Source organism: Ovis aries, chromosome 6 (genome assembly GCF_016772045.2).
Source record: "Ovis aries strain OAR_USU_Benz2616 breed Rambouillet chromosome 6, ARS-UI_Ramb_v3.0, whole genome shotgun sequence".
NCBI lineage: Eukaryota > Metazoa > Chordata > Mammalia > Artiodactyla > Bovidae > Ovis > Ovis aries.
The window spans coordinates 30948552-30971552 of NC_056059.1; the positions used below are offsets into that span (position 1 = coordinate 30948552).

The following is a 23001-nucleotide window of genomic DNA, read 5'->3' on the forward strand; positions in this document are numbered from 1 at the left end:
ACAATTACATTTTGTACCCTCCAAAAAGTGGACCCTTTAATTATCTAAAATTTTTTTCAGAAGGATATGTATTACTTCACATTTTTATCCACTATTTTTTTTGGTTCTCATATATTTTCCACTATTTCTGAGCTCAATATTTCCAAGAAACTTGGAAAACAACCTCACTGTTCTGATGGGCACTTCATTTAGTGCCCCAAATGTGGATATCCTATATGCATATTTCATCCCAAAGGAATCTGGGGCTGTAAACCTTGGAATTTTCATTAGTTTACTCTCGTGAATTCTTTAGGGAACATTCCCTCACATGCTGATGTGTGGTATGTGCCACATTTCACCTGGGTGGGGACTCGACTAGCTAATGGAGGTGGACAGGACACGGACTGTTAGGGTGACTCTGTCTCTTACAAGGAGTGCCACCTCCACAGCACCAAGGTATGAAAAAACCTGGGCCTAGAGAAACAGATATGCTAGGAATTGCCATCACTGTTTCCTGGATCCAGAGGGCGTCTAGATAAACAATCAGTTGTTCCCCATCAGCATCCCCACAGATAGACACTTGAGATCACATGTACTCAAGACATGAGCTAGATAATCTAGATTTTTATGATTTATGTTTTATCTTTTGTGTGAAGTGATTTCAGATGGAACTTTGCATTCCAAATTCAGCCAACTTTTTATCTAATATTCCATTCATATCTCTGAAAGACTTCCTTAGTAGAGAATAAACTCTTGAAGCTCAGTACTTTAAATAAATAAATGCTATTTATTATTTTTATTTAATTAAATTTTTGTGTGCTGTAATCATGGTGTTTATTCTTGAGTAGAATGAATTCAAAGCTATTAACAGCTAAAACTTCAGTGTCTAGCTTTGTGCTAAACGCTTTACATGTGTTACTGTATTAAATCTCCAAATCTATATTAGTATCTCTATTTATAAAAAGTGGACTTTGAAATTTGGAGATACTACTATGTTAACTCACCCAAAGGCACACAGAAAATAAGTGGAAGAATGGAACTTCAAATGAAAATGTGCTTCAGTTGCCTAATCATTATAAGATTGCAGTACATTCTACTATTAGTGGTTAAAATTACTAAATGTTTATAGCTAATAGAAATGAAATTGTACAAATCACAAAGAACTCACAAAATTACGACGACCTCCATTTAACCAATATAGCCTGTTTTAGCAAACTTCCTGAAATATAAGAAATATTTGTGTCTTTCTTCTTAGCTCCCCTGCAGAGGGAATAAAGAAATATGCTCACCATCATCCCATCCCAACAGAAGTCCCCAATATGGGGTCTGTTTGTATGTCGAAGCAACACAATAGAACTCAGCAGCATGGATGCAGTAAGAGAAGAGAGCAGTATTTCCCCTAGTCTTCCCTCACTTCAGGAAAAAGCAACGGGCGGGGGTGGGGGGTGGGGTGGAATCACAGCATGACAAATTGACATGCTGGTTTACATGCCTCTTGTGCGTACCCTGCCCTTGCAATCCTTACCCAGCTGTCCCCACAAACTCAGCTGTGTCACCAAAGCAAACAACAAAGCAGATGTCAAACACCATTCATTACAAGTGTCTAAAGGCAGAAGAAAAAAAAATCCTAAAATGCAAAGTTTTTAACTCCATTCTCCAAAGTTGGATGTATAGGTACTCTCTGATATCTTTTTATAAATAAAACCTGAATTTGGTTATTTCACTGAAATGTTCCAGCTAGTTCTTAAAGAGTCAGGATCTTATTTCTATCAAATCTTCCCCATATGTTATTAAGATAATGATTTATAATTCTGGTTTTGAAATATCCTCTAATGTCTCCGGTTATCTCAGACAATGCCATAAATTTTTCAAAAAGTCCTTCAAGAAAAATGTTGAAACATCTCTAGAGCTGTTAAAATAATTCCTCTATTTCACTCTTTCCAGAATCACACCATGCCAAACTACAAACTCATTTATTTTAATATGAGGGGGAGAGCAGAAATTATTCGTTATATATTTGCCTATTTGGACATAAAATATGAAGACCACAGAATAGACCAAGCTGATTGGCCTGAAATCAAGTCAAGTAAGTAGCATAAACATTGTTGATGGAAATGTATGAAGAGGAAATGTTTCTAGAACCTTTTGTCTCTTCTCGGGGGAAAAGAAAATATAAAGGTTTTTAGAGCTTATGTAGCTTTACATTAAGAAATAGCAGTTCAGGCAAGTTAAATAAATGCTATGTGACCCAGAAATTTCCTACTTGCGGTAAAAAAACACACTTGACAGAGGGAGCATATCAAAATAACTGAACATAAAGCTCTATCAGAAGAGCTGAAATGGAGGAATACAGAAGTTAAATTTTTGACCACTGGAATTGACTGGGCTTGCTCAGCTATCAATAGCATTTGGACAATGGATCAGATAAGCTGCTTTAACAGAAAACCAAATGGCTTAAATAACAAGGACATAAATTGTATCATATAACTGAAAATCCAGAAGGCCAGGTTTCCAAGGATGGCTTTATTCAGTTTTCCCCCTCACTGTGTTGGCTGAATCAAGAAGCTGGTAGCAATATATTTGCTGAAATTCCAGCCTGGCAGTGTTGAGCAGCAATTTTGAGAGGTTATAGGAGAAAACTTAACACTGCTCCCTTAAGTGTTCCCAGAAGGAAGAAAAGCTTTCCCAGGAGACCTCAGCAAACCTCTCATGTCTCACTGGCTCAGGCTGGTCCATGTGCCCATTTCTGAACCAATCACTGGCAAAGGGGGTAGGAAGAACCTTAGAACTATCGAGTCCATCTCTGAAGTAGGGGATGGAAACCGTTTTCATCTCTGAAGATGTCAAGATAGTGTAGAAAGAAAACAACTTAAAAAAATATACCACCCTCAGAGAAAAGAGAAGATACTCTATACACTCTAAAAGGAGTGCTCAGAGACAAAATTTTCTTCAGCTAATGTCGATACAAACAGACAAAGAAAATGATGAAAAATAAGTAAATCCTCCAGAAAACAAAATAGGGAAAAAATGAAAAATAAGAGAAAAAAGATAAGGACAGTTGAGAATCAGTTAGTTCAGGAGGTGCAACATTTCCATGAAATTCTGGGAAGGAAGAACAGAAAGTAGAGGGGAGGAAAACTTTTAAAAGAAACTTCCTTATACAAAACTGAAATTATCTCCATATGGCTTTCACATATTGGTCTTGGAATTACCATTTTAATAAGGGAAGAACAAATTTTTTTTTTCTCTCACATCCAATTATTCGAAGAAATTTAAAATCTTTAAAATATCATAGAGAAAAAGCCATTGTTGTGTAGTCAATGAAAATGCTCTGAAGATAAAGACAGTCTTTGGCTGAATCCAGAACTGAGTCCCTAGGTAACTCATGCACGTGTATCTCTATTTAGATATCGACTTTTTGGAACTTCGTTGTTTCTCTGATCATTGTGAAATTAAGTCTAACCTTCCCTGCCTTGACTTTAGACACTGATTCCTATAGACTGAGATATGCAATCACATGTAGGTTCAAGGGACAGTTGTCTCCTCTTCCTGAAGAGGAGATTTATTTATTTATTTCCCCTGGCTTAGGTTTCCTCAACACCCAAGTAGAACAGGCCCCTGCTAGACTCTGCTATTTTACGTGTGGCACCTATGGGGAAACAATGTTCCAGGCATAAGAACAGCACACAGTAGACTGGGGCCATCACTCCTGGCACAAGTTGAGACATTTTTCTAAGACATTTTACCAAGATCACAGTAGCTATTTTGGCAGCTATAGCATACTGAGGCTTTACGTTCAGCATCACTAAATCTCTTAAAGCTTTTTGACAGGTGTTCCTGTTAAGTTACAACTCCAACACTCTGAAATTATTTTTTTCTGGAACCAAATAAAGGACTTTGTATTTGTCTTCTTAAATTTCTTCTTGTTAGATGCAGCCCTGTATTCCAACTGTTGGCAATCATCCCAAGCTTGGCTCAAAGGCTTCCAGTAGCTGAATGCTTACCATCTCATAAGAAAACACATTCCACTGTTAACAGTTCCAACGGTAAAATAATTATTCTTGATCTTGAGTTAAAAATCTGCCCTTTAAAAATTTCTTCTTGGAAAAACAATTTTTTTTTGGTTCTGGTTTTGCATTTTAGAGATGGTTAGAATAAGTAAGATTTTTCTTTCCCTTTGATAGTTGTGCCATATTGGAGATGGCTTTTACGTTCCACTTAGTTTGTTCTGCCTCCTTCAGTGAACAGCGTGAAGTTCTTCAGCCAATCTTCATATATTGTGATTTTCAGACTCCTTTCTAACTTGGATACTATCCTCTGGGTTTGCTCTGAGTTTTAATATCTTTCTCAAAACATGGCTCTTAGAATTAAAAACAGCTGAGCAAGAGTTCCAACTGACCTCAGTTTGGATCTCACCTTTACCAGGTGTGTGATCTGGGCTTTTTACATAACTTTTCCTCATTTATAAAATGAGATGGTAGTTAATACCTACTTCATAGAGCTGTTGTAAGTACCTGAAGACCTAATGGGCATGTTCAATATTTAGTACAATGACTAGCACGAGGGAAGCAACCCCCCAAATGCTAGGCATGTTATTTACTCTTCATCACACAGTATGCTTCACTAAGGCATCACAACTTGTGTCAGCTTTATTTGGGACTTTGTTTTGCTCACCGAGTCTCTCAAACACCTAGAACAGTAAGAGGCATGCTTAATTAGGTGAGTATTCAAAGAGGTTTTTATTCTCGGTGTGAACTATAGTTCATCTTGCACTATTCAGTGCATATGAAAGACACTTGAAGGCTGATGCTAGCAGTTGAATTAGGGTCATGGGATTATAAGTGGCACTTTATTCTTTTCCCTCGTTCCAAAATAATTTTATGTCCAAACCTAAGGTGGCTCAGTGGTAAACAATCCAGCTGCAATACAGGAGATGATGGTTCAATCCCTGGGTCGAGAAGATCCCCTGCAGGAGGAAATGGCATCCCACTGCCAGTATTCTTGCAATGGACAGAGGAACCTGGCAGGCTACAGTCCTTAGGGTTGTAGAATCAGACATGACTGAAGCAACTGAGCAAGCAAGGCACAGGTAGGGAAAATCATGATTAATTCATATGGCAGAGTGCATGCTGTTCAAAAGATGGTGTTTTATTGATTTAGAAAGGTTTAAAAAGGTATTATCAGGGACCTCCCTGGCAGTCCAGTGGTTAAGACTTGGCGCTTCCGTGGCAGGGGATACAGGTGTGATCCCTGGTTGGTGAACTAAGATTCCCACAGGCTGCACGGTGCAGACAAGCAGGGAAAAACAGAAGTTAAAAAAAAGAAAAAAGGAAAGGTATCATCAAATTTAAAAAGAAAGTGGTTTACAAACATTATACACATTACGATTCTATATTTATATGTATGCATGTGGGCTTAGCTGCTCAGTCATTTCCGACTCTGCAACACACCAACTGCAGCCTGCCAGTCTCCTCTGTCCAAGGAATTTTCCAGGCAAGAATACTGCAGTGGGTTGCCATTTCCTACTCCAATTTACATGTATATGGGAAAGCAATTAAAATATTAAAATGGTTATAATTATGTGGTAGAATCTGTATTTATCTTCAACTTAGAATGTTTCTGTAATAAAGAATAAAAATTACTTTCTGACAAAAATAGGTTTCGATAAGAAAACAAAGTAGGATTTACAGAGAAATATTAAAATACCTTCTCTGAGTCTGTTGTATATTTGTACAAATATGCTTGTTGCCTTACTATAGACGTCAAAGTCCCTCATCAGAATCAGCGTTTGGCTAAATTCCTTACCATAACTCAATTATCAAAACTCCATATTCCTCAGACTATGGTTTTAAAGAATAATTTATATAATCTCAGAAGACTGAAAAGTTAATGAGACTTTAAAAGAGAAGTTTTTAAAAAAAGTTACGCAGTAAGTATGTGAGATAGTATATCTAAGCATTGATGTAAACCTGGATTTTAGACCCAGTTCTGTCACTAATTCTGTAGCAGTTCTTCTAACAACTCATTTCCCCCCTTCTAAAAAAAAATTTGAAGTACAGTTTCCATACAATATAAGTTGCAGATGTACAATATAGTGATTCACAATTTTTAAATGTTATAGTCCACTTATGGTTGTTATAAAATATTGGCTATATTCCTCACGTTGTACAATATATCCTTGCAGCTCATCTTATACATGATACTTTGTCCTTCTTACTTCTCCACCCCTATATTGCCTGTCCCCTTTCCTTTCTCCACTGGTAACCACTTGTTTGTCCTCTGTATCTGTGAGCCAGCTTCTTTTTCTAACAAGTTTTTTGTTTTGTTTTTTTTTTAACTTGTGAAATGTAAAGATTCCACTAGAGCAGCAGCCCCCAACCAGGGACTAGATTTTGGCACCAGGGGCTAGATTCGGAAAGATAATTTTTCTATAGACCAAGGTGGGGGTGGTGATGGTTTTGGGGTGCTTCGAGTGCATTACATTTATTGTGCACTTTACTTCTGTTATTATTACATCAGCTCAGGTCGCCAGGATTAGATCCCAGAGGCTGGGGACCCCTGCACTAGATAGGCTCCCTGGTAGCTCAGAGGGTAAAGAATTTGCCTGCAATGTAGGAGACCTGGGTTTGATCCCTGGGTTGGGACAATCCCATGGAGAAGGAAATGCAACCCACTCTAGTATTCTTGCCTAGAGAATTCCATGGACAGAGGAGACTGGCACCGGGCTCAGTCCATGGGGTCCCAAAGAGTAGGGCATGACTGAGTAACTGACAATATCCCTTACAGAATAAATATTCACGAATTCTGCAATGTTACTCTCACGCTTTGTTTCCACAATTATCAGTAAAACAAAAGTATTATGACTTGATTTTGTTCTGGAAGTTGATTATTTGCTTATTTTATTTTAAGCTCTTCCATTTGGCAAAATCCCCATTTTGGAAGTTGACGGACTTAACCTTCACCAGAGTCTAGCAATAGCAAGATACTTGACCAGAAACACAGGTAACATATTCTTTAAGGTTCTTGATAACTGAAAAAATGCATGGCATATATTTACTATTCATTTAGCAGCTCTATTACTGAATGAGATTAAACTATACAGTGCAAGGATAACGGGATTAAATGCCAAGTTAGTATAAATATACCATCTCTATCAGTTTAATTTTCCCTGAGTTCCCTAGACAATTAATTTTATCTTATATTGCCCAGTCTCTCCTGCCCCACACCTCTTTGTTCTCAATCCCTTCTTGGAATATAGCTCAAAAATTAGACAGATGTATCTGAACCCAAACTTTTGCTAGCGTGCATATCATAATGACCACACCTATTTCCACTAACAGTGTAGGAGGGTTCCCTTTTCTCCATATTCTTGCCAACATTTGTTATTTATGTTCTTTTTGATGACAGCCATCCTAACAGGAGTGACATGATACCTCATCATGGTTTTGATTTGCATTTCCCTGATGCTTAGTGACGCTGAGCATCTTCTCATGTGCCTGTTGGTCATCTGCATTTCGTCTTTGGAAAAATGTCTATTCAGTTCTTCTGCCCATTCTTTAATTGCATTGCCTTTTTGATGTTGAATTGTATGAACTGTTTATATATGTTGGGTACTTAACCCCTTATAGATCATATCATTTGAAAATATTTTCTCCCATTCAGAGGGTTCTTTTCATTTTGTTAATGTTTCCTTTGCAGAAATGCAACCAATTCAGCATGCTTCTACACAGAAGCATTTTAAATTGACACCAATGAGAATATATTTAGGAAAACCAATGATTCCTTAGCAAAATATTGATCAAATGGCAGGAAAAAAAAAAAAAACTATCTCTATTATTTTAAACTTGCAGTTTCTAGAAAGCAAACACATGCTCTTGACAAAAAACTCTCTGTACAAGTAGCAGTAATTCTTTCTACAAGATAAATGATAATATATGTATAGGTTGTTTATTGCAGTATTGCTTGTACTAGCAAAAGACTGGAAACCTAATCAGTTGAGGCTAGTTAAGTAAATAGTGGCACTTCCACGTAAAGGAATCCTATGTGCCTGAAAAAAGGGCAAGGATGCACTTAAAGAACTTGTAGGAAAAACTAGGATATATGGGGAGAGGTGCATGTTGAGTGGGATACGTATTCTTATTTTCATTAAGAAACAACAGAAAAATATAAGATAAATGAATGAAAATGGTTACCAATATGATAGGTAGGTAGGGAACAAAATGAAGTGAATGGGAGCAGAGGTGGAAGTTACATTTCACTGGATACTGTTTTACTGTATACTGTTCAGAATTTTTGAACCATATGAATATGCTGCCTTTTACAAAAAAGCTTTACAGTGGTAAATTAAATTGAGTATATTCTTGGGCATAAAATGTCCTCTCTCTATTCCATAGATTTGGCTGGAAAAACAGAACTTGAACAATGTCAAGTGGATGCAATTGTGGACACACTGGATGATTTCATGTCTCGTTTTCCTTGGGCAGAGAAAAGACAAGATATAAAAGTAATGTGATCAGTTTGCTATTAATCATATCCATCTGCCAAATGTTATTTTAGGTGCTTTTAAAAGTTCCTTCTTATCAAAATAAAACATACCTCTAGTTTTAAAATATCAAGTTATAGTAAAAAGTTTAAAACAAAGTACTACAGTGATTCCCGCCCTACCTCTTTGTATTAACCCTTCCTCAGGTGCAGCCCTCATTTTAACACTTTTAGCTCTTTCTTTAGGATTTAGACATCTCCATATAGGATATGTAAATATGGCTTTCTCTGATTCACAAATTTTGGATAGTTTTGTTAGACTTATGAGACTAATGACCATCTATCTCCTATACAGTCTTTCTGATTCCCTTCTCCCAAACTCCCAATATTAAAATTTTGTGGTGAAATCAAGTCATTACATTAGAATGCCTATGAAATTAGTGTGCAGAACTGTGCACTGTGGTATACTTTGATTATATTTCCTTTCTCACTTTCCTCAAAGGAGTAATTGCCTTTTTTCATTTGCTTCTTTTTCACTTTTATTGCTGAACCTTCCCACACTACCCAATAGCCTGCCAATAATGTATTCCACAAAGTCAATGATATCAGATAATCTGTTGTTTCCATTATTTCCTTGGAGATATCCAGCCAGAGATTGCCATTCTCCTTTGTAGAGCTGTCTAGGTTTTTGCACAGCTTTTACCATTGGACTTCCCTTCACTGCCATCCCAGGGATATCTTTCTCTTGAGCTGGAGTCCTGTTTCCTGGATGCTTTCCTCTGTTTTTATTTATTCCTTTGTTTACTTGAGGCACATCCCCAGTATTCATATCTTTTATCATCAGGGCTTCTTCATTTTAAATATTGGAAATTGTTATCCTCATTTTTCAGATGAAGAAATGGAGGTTCAAGTAGAAGTGTAAATAACTTACCTAAGGTTATTTAGCTGTTAAGTGGTACATGTAGAATTCAAATCCCAGACACTGTGGCTCAGACTCCACATTCTTAACCACTGAGTGTAATGTCACAGGGCCAGCAGTCATTCAAATCAGCTGTGCAGGAGTATTTATTATGTATATGTTATAGCTTAAGTGAAGTAAAAGGGTTAGTCGCTCAGCTGTGACCATTTGTGACCCCATGGACTGTAGCCCGCCAGTCTCCTTTGTCCATGGAATTCTCCAAGGCAAGGATACTGGAGTGGGTAGCTGTTCCCTTCTCCAGGGAAACCCATGTCTCCTGCAATGCAGGCAGATTCTTTACCAACTGAGCCACCAAAGAAAAGCTACAGCACAGAACAAATGGCAGTCTTATCAGTTTACTTAAGCATATTTACTCGCAGAAGGAAATGGCAACCCACTCGAGTATTCTGGCCTGGACAATCCCATGGACAGAGGAGCCTGGTGGGCTACAATCCATGGGGTCACAAGAGTCGGACACGACTTGGCAACTAAACCACCACCACCATCATTTATTCTAAATACCATTTGTTTGATTAGGACCCTCTGATTTAAACAGAGATATTTGGAACATAAAAGTATTCACATTTGCTGGTTCCTTGATATAAATATAAGGCGTGTGGGGGAGACACCCACACATGTATATATGTACACACATACTTGATTAACCAGAGCAAAGTCTTAAATAAAGGCTCAGCTTTGATGATAGAAACACATTTGGGCTCTGGAGTCAGACTGCCAGGCTTGAACCCTGATTCTCTTTTCACCAGCTGTCACTTAACTCCCTATAAATTTTCATAGTCAATGTCTATAAAGTAGGGATAGCATACAATCTACTTTAAAGTATTAGTCACTCAGTCATGTCCGACTCTTTGCAACCCTGTGAACTGCAGCTCACCAGGCTCCTCCATCCATGGGATTCTCCAGGCAAGAATACTGGAGTGGGTTGCCATTTGCTTCTCCAGGGGATCTTCCTAACCCAGAGACTGAACCCGGGTCTCCCACATTGCAGGCAAACGCTTTACCCTTTGAGACACCAGCGAAGCCCACTTGAAGTATGTTGGGAGGATTAAATAGTAGAATAAGTATCCATGGCTAGGAGGAAAGTGTTTACTAAATATTAGTTATTAATAGTAGTATTATACACTTCAGTGCTCATCATTTTTCCTTTTATTTGTCAGACATGACATCTACATTTCACATATCCTTATAAATGTAGAAACAAGCAGATATATAATCCTCATTTCAGGAAAAAAAAGTATTTAAAGGTTTTTGTCCCATGTTGGCTTGCTTTTCTCTATTTCTCTACTTTGTACCTTTCTGTGATTGAGGCTCCATAACAGAAGCAATCTCCCAAAGGAAAATGTCTTTGAACATTTATGATGAGAGTAACTTTACCTTTGTGTTAGAATAACAATGCTTTTACATACTACCTACGACAAAACAAAATAAAACCCAACATTCACAGGACATAATCCAAGTTTATGAATAAATCATATGAAGGGACAATGTGTTACAGAATTATTGCAAATAGCCAGGCTATCAGATTATCTGATTAGAAAGTAGGACCTGACCAGAATACAATGAAAAACAACACAGTTCTTTCGCATCTTGTCACTTAGTCCCTCTGTAGTGGTTGCATTGCTGCCACCTTGTGGTCAGGTAAAATTTTCAAAGATGAAAAACAGTCAAGATAGTGAAAATAGTCCTCTTACTATATGTGCTTAAAACAAAATCTATCAAATTTATTTAATTATCAATGTATCAGTGATAAAAAATTCCATTTCTAATTTAAAATTTAAGAAAGTTAAACTTACAGGCAAAATTTGTCTCTGAGCATTGGTCACATTGAAAATCCTTGAATATATCAACTAGAATTTCTGTGCTTATACAATGCATTTGTTTCAGTTTTCTCATCTGAAGAACAAGGCAGGGGTTTGTGGGTGGGGGACGATGGGTAAGCAGGACTGAAGGAACATCAGTGGCCCATTTCCAATACTAAATGATTTTGGTTAAGTGTGGATTTTAAAATGGTTCTTTGGAGAAATAGACAAACCTCCTTAAATCCTGTAAAGGTTGTTTGATAGAAAACTATTGCAATAAATTTTCAGTGTGCACAAATCTACTGCCTTGTAACTCCGGAGAAGGAGGTAGGAAATTTCTGAATCCATGAAGTATAAGAATGGCTATCGAGGGTTTATCAGAAAATATATTTTAAAAAGGATGTATAATAACATTTTGGGGCTTCCCTGGTGGCTCAGATGGTAAAGAAGCTGCCTGCAATGTGGGAGACCTGGGTTTGATCCCTGGGTGGTGAAGATCCCCTGAAGGAGGGCATGGCAACCCACCCCAGGTATTCTTGCCTGGAGGATCCCCATGGACAGAGGTGCCTGGTGGGCTCTAGTCCATGGGGTCACAAAGAGTTGGATTCGACTGCATGACTAAGCACAGCACATAAAAACACTTTATCTTCTTTAGGTTATTCTGGGGAATATTTAAAATGACTCAAAACACAAATGGTTATGCTGTTTAGCAATCTACATTTCATTAGACTGAGATGATTCTCACCAGACAATAAGAGAACCTAGGCTAAAGGAGAAGTCAAGAGTGAAGAGATAAGATTTTCATCTGGCACTGCATATGCAAAGCACTGGTGCCTCTTACACTGTGGAAATGCACAGCAGGAAAAGTAGAATTACCCAAGTGAGCACACAGGAGTTTTTGGAAAGCTGTACAGCATCTACATCCTGTTCCATTGAACTCCCTCCTGTTTCCAGCTATTCTAGGACAGCCAAGCTGGCTATTGCCTCCCCAACTGATGCTGAGCTAAGCTAAGTTGTGGGAAATGTCACATTTCTGGGCCTATTGCCTCTAGCTCACAAATTTTGTATAAGGGGCTAAAGGACTCCCATTATTTTTAGAACCATGAATATATTTACCATAAAGAGAGAACCATATATGCAAAGGTGGTACAGAGCCACGGAAAGCATATAAAATCAAGATAATGACAAGCTTCCCAACCTTTTGTTTGTGATATGTGACAAACATATGTAAAGGTGTAATGAAGCTTTTATAAACTGTATTCCTCAATATAAGGCATTATAATAATCTGTACTACCTAGCTAAGTCATAATAGTAACTCAGTGAATCGATGAAGGAGTTATCCACTATCTGACATTAATAAAGGCTGAATTTTATTATGGTCATTTATGAATATTGATGATATATGCATATTTTATAGTATTTTTGAGTTTAGTTTATATTTCATATCCATAATACAAACCAGCCCAGCTTTCGTAAACAAATAAACAATTCTTACCAAGAAAGACACCATGAATAAATTATTTGCTCTTCAGAGATTTAAGTAAAAACAAAGATAATTATTTAAGTGGGTATATTTTGTTCATTTTTTTCCCCAAGGATATTATTTGCTTTGTAATATCTTATAAATTATATCAAAAGGGGACACATCAATGATGGATTTTATAGATAATATTCAAGGCAGAGGATCTCACTCTAAGGTACAATGTTAAGTCAAAGAGAGGAAATTCATAAAGGCCCCAAAGCATACTACTTCTGTTAAGTGTAAGACTGCCAAACTGGAGGAATCTAGCCCAAGAAAATAAAGTTAATTTCTTTACCTTTAGTTACACTAGTTAACTTTAAAGGGAGTGAGCCCAAAAGGTGGGGGGATTTTAGAAATGTAAAAACATAATGGAATAATTTTCACTAACAAAAATCAGGATTAAAAACTATGAAAAGATTTTACTGATGAATGATTTAGTCATGATACATGAAAAAAACTATAAGAACTGATGACAAAAATGTGATCTATTTCCTCTTCAACTCTTTTTCTTCCTATTATCCTTAGAGTGATCTTTCTTCTCTCTCCTAGAATCAGATATTTAAGGAGCTACTTACCTGTGATGCACCTCCTCTTCTGCAAAGTTTGGACACATACTTAGGGGAAAACGAGTGGTTTATTGGTGACTCTGTGAGTATGTTTTGCATCTTAAAAAATGCATGTACCTAGACATGGATAAATTAAAAACTATAAAAATGTATTGAAAAAAGTGTTACCTGCAGGGAAGAAGTAGGTTAGAAAAGTAGGAAGTAGGTTAGAGGGACAAAAGCTAGACTTCTTTGAATAAACCTTTCTTGGTGATGTTAACTTTGGAAAAACATACTGAAGTATATAACAATTGAGAAAAACATTTTAAAAAGCTGTCACTGACAAACTAGAGCAAAGTGAAACAAATGAACTTGTGTCAAATTGGTGAATTGAGTATGTGGAGAAATACCTCTGTACTCTTATCAGTAAAAAACTATTTTAAGAAACATCATCAGTGGTAAAACACAGTGATTTGACTATACACATCTCATTAGCAATATTTTCTCAGGGCAAACAATATTAATCATACACCAGTTTCAGTTCACAATGTACTTTATTTCAGGGTAAAGAAAAAACCATTGTGTGTCTTTTTCTTGAAAAAATGACCAACTTACTTGTCCTGGGCAACCCTAGGACCCAGATCCTTGTCTCCAAATTCTAAAAGTAACTAGTTTCTTGGAGAAACAGCTCATTCTCAGTTTGGGACAGGAAATGTAAAACATGAGCTGGGAATACTTTGTTATACCAGAACCAAATTAATTATTAAAAAAAAAACAACCCCAAATTGGAGTTGTGTCAAGGACCTAGCAGTCAACTTGTAGACACTCTCACTGGCCAAAGATGAGCAAAACTGTCAAACACAAAACCTTTATAATAAAGTGCTGAATGTCTCATGTAAGTATTGAACACTGTAGTAAAAGTGAAAAACAGAATGGTTGTTAAGTAAATCGGTTGTTTACCCTCCTGATCACATGGTTCACTGCCACGGCCCAGCATCACAGGAGAGTTCTAGGCAGCCTATCACTAGCCTGGGAAAAGATCAAAATTCAAAGTGTGGTTTCTAAAGAATATGTATCATTTTTGCACCATGGTATAGTCAAAAAATTGCAAAGCTGAACCACTGTTAAGCCAGAGACAGACTGTCTATATTTAGAAAACTGAAAACCAAAAAGTGTGTGTGTGTCTGTGGGGTTGGGGGGGAGGGTGTTGAATAAAGCATTTATCTTGCCATTCTTATGCCAATTAAACCTCAAGATTAAAAAAAAAAGACAGGACGAAGTTTGTCTTCATAAATGCTTTTAGTTAATAAGTAAGGAGAGATTAAAATAAACCACTGCTATCTTCCAGCCCATGATGAATCAATGGATCTAAGCACTGATTATCAACAACTGTTAATATCACAAAAGGGAGAGAACCAGATATTATGGGCCAGCTAATAGAGGAGCACACCATCACCTATGAAGTAGTCTTGCCAAGAAAAAGTTCAAATCTAAATCTGACTGAGAGGCTGTGTTAGGTTGGGGCGGCTGCCTTCAACGAGACACCATTCTAGGAGAGAAGATACTTTCTGCCACACTTTGGGACTTACTCTCGTCACTACCTGCTGAGTCCTGAGGAGACAGAGAAGCAAACTTGCCATGTCTTTTGTTCCTTTCTCTGTCCTATTGACTGAACAATTTCGAATGGCTTAAAAGATTTTTTCTTCTGCTTTTTATTAAAATTTCTTTGTAATCTATCTCCTGACTCCTTCTCTCAGCACTTTCTCCCTTCCTCCCTTCCTCTGGTGTTTTGCTTTTCCCTTAGATACAAGTCATACTCCTGCCTGAAAGCCTTTATACTCACTCTTCCTTCTACCTGAAATGTTTAATTCCCAAATCACTGCATGTCTGGATCTTTTTATTATTCAAGCCTTAGCTTAAACATCGCCTCTTAAAGGACTTCTCTCTGTATCCTCCTGAGAACCTCTCTCATCACTGTCTTCACCACCCTTATCACTTCACGTGGATTTTGTTTTCTGTTTCTTAACTGAAGTACAGTTGATGTGCAACATTATATGTTACTGGTATATAACATAGTGATTCACAGTTTAAAACTTACACTCTATTTATAATTATTACATAATATTGGTTATATTCCCTGTGTTGTACAGTATTTCTTTATAGCTTGTTTTATACATAATGGTCTGTATGTCTTAATACCCTCTCCAATATGTAGGATTAGGAGTAGGGAACACTTTCTACCAGTGTCCATGTGGTAGAAAGCTCCCATATACGGCTGCTGCCAGCTTCTCTGTTTCTAGCATGAACACAGAGAACAAGCATGAGCCACAACTTCCCTCTTGCCTCTCTGGAAGACTTTTCAAGACCGGTAGGTAGATCTGGCCCAGGCGCCTATCAATGTGCTGAGTTTGCCCTGGATCCTGGTGTGAGATCTTGTGTGCCCCCTTTATTTCCCCTAGTTGTTTGAAAACTTCCAAAATCAAACCCTGCTGGTCTTCAAAGCCCAATACTCTGGGGTCTTGTCTTCCTGTTGCAGGACCCCTGGGCTAGGGGCCCTGACTTGGGGCTCAGAAGTCACTCCAGTGGGAGAGCCTCTGCAGCACGTTTGTTCTGTAATTTGTCAACTGTCCCCAGCAGGATAAAGGACTGGATTAATTATATTATGAACCTGCCCCTCTTACCTGTCTCACTGTAGTTCCTTCTTTATGTGTTTAGTTGTAGATCTTTTCTGGTAGACTCTGGTCTTTTTCGTCGATGGTTGTTCTGCAGACACTTGTGATTTTTGGTGTGCTTGTAAGAGAAGGTGAGATGAGGGAGGCGAGCTTTCTACTCCACAATCTTGGCCGATCCCCTGCACCACACTTTCCATGTTTGATTGTCTTCCTGCTTCTAAAGTGAGAACTTCATCAGAGAAGGGACTTGCATCACATCTTGCTCTCTAATCAATCCCAGCACTTAACCTGTACAGGGCACATAGTAGGTACTTCATAAATATTTGCTGACTGAATTCTGAATCCTCTAACCAATAAACGGTCCTATTAATGTTGACAGATGTTTATTGAGCAAGTTCATAAAACACTAGCAATCTGCATTATTAAATCCCACACAAAAGCAAAACTAAGAACAGTCTATATTTAAACTTCGCTCTTTGACTGACATTTATATGGAGCCAAAGTAACATCATCCAGATTAGTTTCTAGTCATAAAGGATCAAAACAAGTGTACAAATTAAAAACAAACAAACAAAAAAGGTATACAAGAGTAGGACTAGGCTGTCATTATCCTGTTGTACAGTGGCCAGTGATAGTAATGGTCAGACATGTCTTCTGATGTGATCCAATATAATGTTATGTTAGCCATTTAAAGTATTTAATTTAAAGTGTTTAATTTAAAGCCATGTACTCTCTAAAGATAACTTGTACTCTATTCCTTTTTACTCTGCCATATAAAGGAACAAGGTAAAGATGAAATAATTATAAAAATCCTGAAGGCAGGACATTGTGCAGAACTAGTGTGGAATCTTCAATAATTCAATGATATGGAATAAAAAAGGGGAGGTACTGTTCTGAATTGAGAGTTAAAGGATATAACCAAGTGAAACACACGGTCCCAGAATGGATACTGGTTTATCCTATAAAAGACATTTGAGAAACAAATGGAAAAGCATTGATAGGGTATTAGATAACATAAAAATGTATTGTCACAGAAAGGTGGAGATTGAATCAAGTTACAAAAGAGTATGTACTGTAATATCTCATTTTAGTAAAAATACACACATATGCATAGAAAAACCACCTTATACCAAAGTATTAATATGAGTAACCTCTGGGCTTGGGAGTATGGTGTTATCTATAATTTTCTATCACATACACATTCTGCTTTTGTAATTACAGACTATTCTGAATTTAAAAAAACAATGTTTTTTTTACATTAAGAAATTAGGCCTTTTATATTCCAACGAAAATTTGTTTCCTTTAAACTAGGTAACTTGGGCAGACTTCTACTGGGAAATTTGCAGTACCACACTTTTGGTCTTTAAACCTGATTTGTTGGACATCCACCCCAGGCTGGTGACATTACGGAAGAAAGTCCAAAGCATCCCTGCCATCGCTGACTGGATACTGCGAAGGCCCCAGACCAAACTCTAGGTAATGCCGGCCGCCTCCAACCTTTATTCTTCTTCACAGCATCACTCTCACCAGATAAGAAGTTACATCGACACGCTGCATCATGCGCATACACCATCCCCTCAGCTCCGCCAACACCGTCACTTCTGCCATATCCTGCTTATTAAAAGAAACAAAAGGAGGAAAGGGGATTAAAAAAAAAAAAGACTTTTTTCCAGTATCTTTTTTTCTCCAGAGGAGCTTCACATTACCTATAACCAGGTAAAATAGTCTACAATGCAGGCAGGCCATGCTTTGCACTAGTTCTGACGTGCATGAATTTCAGTCAGTGGTTTAGTCACGTATTTTCCAAAAAAAGAAATGGTCTGGATTTGTTTCCATGCTGCATTCCTGAGTAACTGTATAAAGCACACGTTTTGCTGCTCGCGCTTCAGTCCACAAGTCACTATGTAAATAACAGACGAGCAATCGTGCCACTTTTTTCACAGTCTGTTGCTGACTGGCCACTGCACACCTGTCATTTACGCACAGACAGCAAAGCGTGTCGTTGGGCTGCCTGCTTGTTTCTCAGTGATAACCCACTTGACATTTTACAAAAATGGGTAACTGAAAAAAGGAACTCACCCACAGCAAAGGAAACCATTAACAAATGAAAAGACAACCCTCAGGAGAAAATACTTACAAATGAAGTGACAGATAAGGGATTAAATCTTCAAAATATGCAAAAAGGTCATGCAACTCTGTCAAAAAAACTGACAACTTAATCAAAAAATGGGCAAAATATCTAAAGAGACATTTCTCCAAAGAAAACATGAAATGGCCAAGAAACACATGAAAAGATGCTCACTGTCACTAATTATCAGAGAAATGCAAATCAAAGCTGTTGCTTCAATGAGGTATCACCTCACAGTAGTCAAAATGGCCATCACCAAAAAGCAAGTCTATAAATAATAAATGCTGGAAAGGGTATGGAGAAAAGAGAACCCTCTTACACTGCTGATGGGGATGTAAACTGTTATAATCACTATGGAGGACAGTGTGCAAGTTCCTTAAAAAACTAAAACTAGAACTATCATATGATCCAGCAATCATGTACCTGGGCATATTTCCAGAGGAAACAATAATCTGAAAAGACACATGCACCCTGATGTTCCCCGCAGCACTATTTATAATAGCCGGGGCACTGAAGCAACCTAAGTGCCCGTCAACAGAAGAGGGCTAAGAGGGGCAACATATACGTAATAGAATACTATTCAGCCATAACAGAGTGAAATAATGCCATTTGCAGCAACATGGATGGACCTAGACATTATCACACTACGTTAAGTAAGCCAGAAAAATATCGTTATCACTTGTATGTGGGATCTAAAAAAGACACAAATGGATTTATTTACAAAACAGAAACAGACTTAGAGAAATTGAAAACAAATTCATGGTTACCAAAGGTTAAAGTGTGTGTAGTGGGGAATAAGCTAGGAGTTTGGGATGAACATACATATACTACTATATATGACAGATAACCAACAAGGACCCCCTATGGTATAGCACAGGGAACTCTATTCAGTACTGTAATTACTTATATGACCAAGGAATCTATGTATAACTGAATCACCTAGATGTACAGCTGAAACAACACTGTAAGTGAATTCTACTCCAATAAAATTAAAAGTATTTAAAAAAAAAAAGAAAAAGAGAACTCACCAACAAAGATGAAAGTGCAGTAAATAAAAGTGGTAATGCTGGAGTGAAACTCAAACTGAACATCAACAGAAAGACGGTCTTCACACGCAGTCTGAAGAACTTGGTGAAGGCAGACTTACCAACATAAATGAGGAAAGTGGCTGTGACAAAGCTGAAGATGCCCTGGAGGAAGTGAGACTGGTGAAAAATCCTTCACATTGAAAGAACAGAGGATGAAAAGAATGAGAAGGCAAGCCAGAGATAGGAACAAAATACCTGCAAAAGGACTTTATCCAAAATACATAAAGAACTCTTAAACATCAACGATAAAATAAGCAACCTGATTACAACATGGATGAAAACATCTGGATACACACCTCATCAAAGTCACACAGATAGCAAATAAGCATATGAAAAGATGCTCAACATTATATGTTACTAGGGAACTGTAAACAATAAGATTCTATTACATACCTATTATAAAGGTAAACATTCAAAATATAACACCAAGTGCTGGCAAGGATGTGGGGCCACAGGAACTTTTATTCATTTTTGATATAAATGCAAAATAGTACATATACCTTGGAAGAGAGTTTGGCAATTTGTTACAAAATTAAACATACTCTTACCATATAATTCAGCAATCACACTCTTTGGTATTTGCCCAAGGGAGTTGAAAACAGGTCCACAAGAAAACCAGCACACTGATGTTGTTGGTTGCTTCATCAATAATTACCAAAACTTGGAAACAACCAAAATATCCATTAGTAGGTTAATGGATAAGAAAACTGTGGTATACCCAATAAGAGAACATTTTTCATTGCTAAAAAGAAATGAGCTATCAAGCCGTGAAGACATGGAGGACTAAATGGATTTTTAAAGCAGTAAGACTATTCTGCAAGATACTGTAATAGGTTCATTTGTTAAACCCACAGACTGTACAACATCAAGAGTGAACCTTAGTGGAATCTGTGGACTTTTGGTGATTATGATGTCTCAATGTAGGTTCACTGATTGTAACAAATGTATCATTTTGGTGTAAGATGTTCATAGGGAGGGAAGTTGTGTTGTGTGGGGACAAGGGTACATGGGAACCCTCTGTACTTCCTGCTTAATTTGCTATGAACCTAAATCTCCTCTACTAAAGTCTATTTAAAAAGAAAAAACAACGGGGGTGAGGGGCATTATTTCATAACACTGAAAAAGCAATGAAATGTTGGAAGCTGATTGAAATCTAGGATTATGACTATTTGCCAAGGTTAAAAAAAAAAATTCTTGCCTCCAAGTTTTACATGAAGGTAATGTTCAAATTACTTTGATAAATTTTTTACAAAAATTAAATTTTCTCAACATTTCTAATATTTTACAGTGCACTAAATATTAGTTTTCCTATTTCATTCATTTCCTTATACATTTATTTTATGCTGACAAAAGTTTTAAAGGTCATGGAACAATCATTTTTCCTGAGGATTATTTTACACTTTCAACTTGAATCATTTTTATAGTTCTATATGACTATATAAGAACTACCCATATAAACAAGCCATTTACATAGAAATCTTTCAATTAACTGTATATTTGGATTATTGCAATCTATTTTAAACCATAATTATATTGAAAAATAACATTTTAGTTCAATATACATGTTAATATTATTGAGTTGTCTAATCTTAGTATGTCATATCAGGAAACAGATTAACAAAACAGATAGCCTTATCCATGAAATGAATGGCAGAGGAAAGAAAATATAGTTGAGAAGCAAAAAGTGGGGACAGGATGTGGGAAAAGAAAGAAAAGGCATCTAATTGTGATCGTTTAAGGTGCTTCTTTCTTTATAACAATGTTCTATGAAATCTGAGGAAAAAAATTACTGTACACATTATTAAGAATTACAGAGTCAGAAAAATAAATATCCTATTCTAACACATATATACGGAATCTAGGAAAATGGGACTGAAGTATTTATTTATAGGGCAACAATGCAGAAGCAGACATAGACTTATAGACATGGGGAGAGGGGAGGAGAGGGTGAGATGTATGGAAAGAGTAACATGGAAACTTATTAAATAAAAAAATAAAATAGATAGTAAATGGGAAAATAGTAAAACAGATAGCCAACGGGAATTTGCTGTATGGCTCAGGAAACTCAAAACAGGGCTCTGTATCAACCTAGAGGGATGGGATGGGAGGGAGATAGGAGGGAAGTTCAAAAGGGAGAGGATATATGTATACCTATGGCTGATTATGCTGAGGTTTGACAGAAAACAACAAAATTCTGTAAAGCTATTATCCTTCAATAAAAAATTAAAAACAAACAATTACACTGAAAAACAAAGTGTATTTCTCAAGTGCCTTGCTTCTTCAGATTACTTTTCTTACTGTTAGTAGCTGTTAAGAAATGATAATAGGTTGTAAGCAACTTCTCATTGCAAAGTCCTCATATATGTCATCAGGGCATTCTAGAGGGAAAAAAAACTGTCCTTCACAGAAGAAATTCAAATAATACTCTAGATAATAAAGGTAGAAACTTTTCTTCCCTCTTATGTATATTGATTTTCCTCCACATAATTACATTCTAACAAGCTTTAACGAAAATAGAACTGAGTGATAAATATATTTATATAAATTATGAAAACTCTATAATATAGAGTCCCACGGTTAACACATATCATGATTCAACATAAAATGCAACCACAGCAGATTTTATAAGGAAATATTTCAATCACAGCATCATCATAACCTTTAGGTAGTCTTCACTGAAAAGAACAACATATTCCATTATCCCATCCTGTATTTAAACATATCCTCACTGAGCAAGTAAGCAAGGGTTAAAATACATGAATTAATCACAGCAGAAATGAATTGCATGTTGTATTTATAATTAGTAAGAAACCATACCTTTTGGGAAGTTAAAACAAACAATTCCTTATAGACCATTTAAATATCTTAAGGTCATACAAATGGAAACCAAATCTCCTGATAGTCTTATGTAACCATCATTATACAATAACACCAACAATGAGGAACAATATTAATATTTAAACATACATTATCTATTGGTATAAAGTTACAAGACTGCGGGGTCAGGACTAAGAGTTATGAAAACACATTATGTCTTTTAAGGCTTCCCTGGTGGCTCAGACGGTAAAGCGTCTGCCTGCAATGCAGGAGACCTGGGTTCAATTCCTGGGTCGGGAAGGTCCCCTGGAGAAGGAAATGGCAATCCACTCCAGCACTCGCCTGGAAAATCCCATGGACAGAGAAGTCTGATAGACTACAGTCCATGGGGTTGCAAAGAGTCAGACATGACTGAGCGACTTCACTTTATGTCTTTTATCCCTGTGTGATCTGTATCAAAAAAACATACGGTGCTTCAGTTGGCCAAACATTACTCCAACAACTGCGGCTTCACATGCTCTTTACTGATGATGGATTTCGAATTTTATTGCTATTAGTTCAAAAAAAGGACTAATGAGAATACATCCAAAGTAATGATTCCAGTTTACTGAGAAAGAGACAATATTAAGCACATAATACCATTTGTGCTCAATACAGAAACTACTACAAAATGTATGATAATACAACTTATGATCATAATTATTTTTATTAAGCCAAAAACATAACAGAGCTTTACAAGGAGAACCCAACTACATTTAATTAAACATAAAAATATGGATTAAACAACAACAAAAGAAACAGCCTATCACTGAAGACACATTAATACAAGAAAGTTACAAGGAACCCATTTAAGATTTTTAGAAGGTAACATTCTCAACAATATAAGTGGTTTGGGTACCATGATGTAGAAGGAGGTAGTAATACTATTTGCAGAGTCCTTTCAATCTTTCACTTTCAAGACTGGATAACTCTACTGAGTCATGAGTTTTC

At 36.8% G+C, this 23001-nt stretch overlaps 1 protein-coding gene across 1 annotated transcript in view; it reads left to right on the top strand.

Annotated features, from left to right (window-relative positions):
• The window catches only part of HPGDS (hematopoietic prostaglandin D synthase), a 29055-nt gene extending 7607 nt beyond the window's left edge, over positions 1 to 21448 (top strand). The window contains exons 2-6 of the mRNA XM_004009700.6: positions 1924 to 2065; positions 6889 to 6981; positions 8373 to 8482; positions 13311 to 13409; positions 17290 to 21448. Coding sequence (XP_004009749.1) covers positions 1933 to 2065; positions 6889 to 6981; positions 8373 to 8482; positions 13311 to 13409; positions 17290 to 17454 — 600 coding nt within the window. The 5' untranslated portion in view covers positions 1924 to 1932 and the 3' untranslated portion in view covers positions 17455 to 21448. The remainder of the gene's footprint in view (positions 1 to 1923; positions 2066 to 6888; positions 6982 to 8372; positions 8483 to 13310; positions 13410 to 17289) is intronic.
• Positions 21449 to 23001: the final 1553 nt, after the last annotated feature.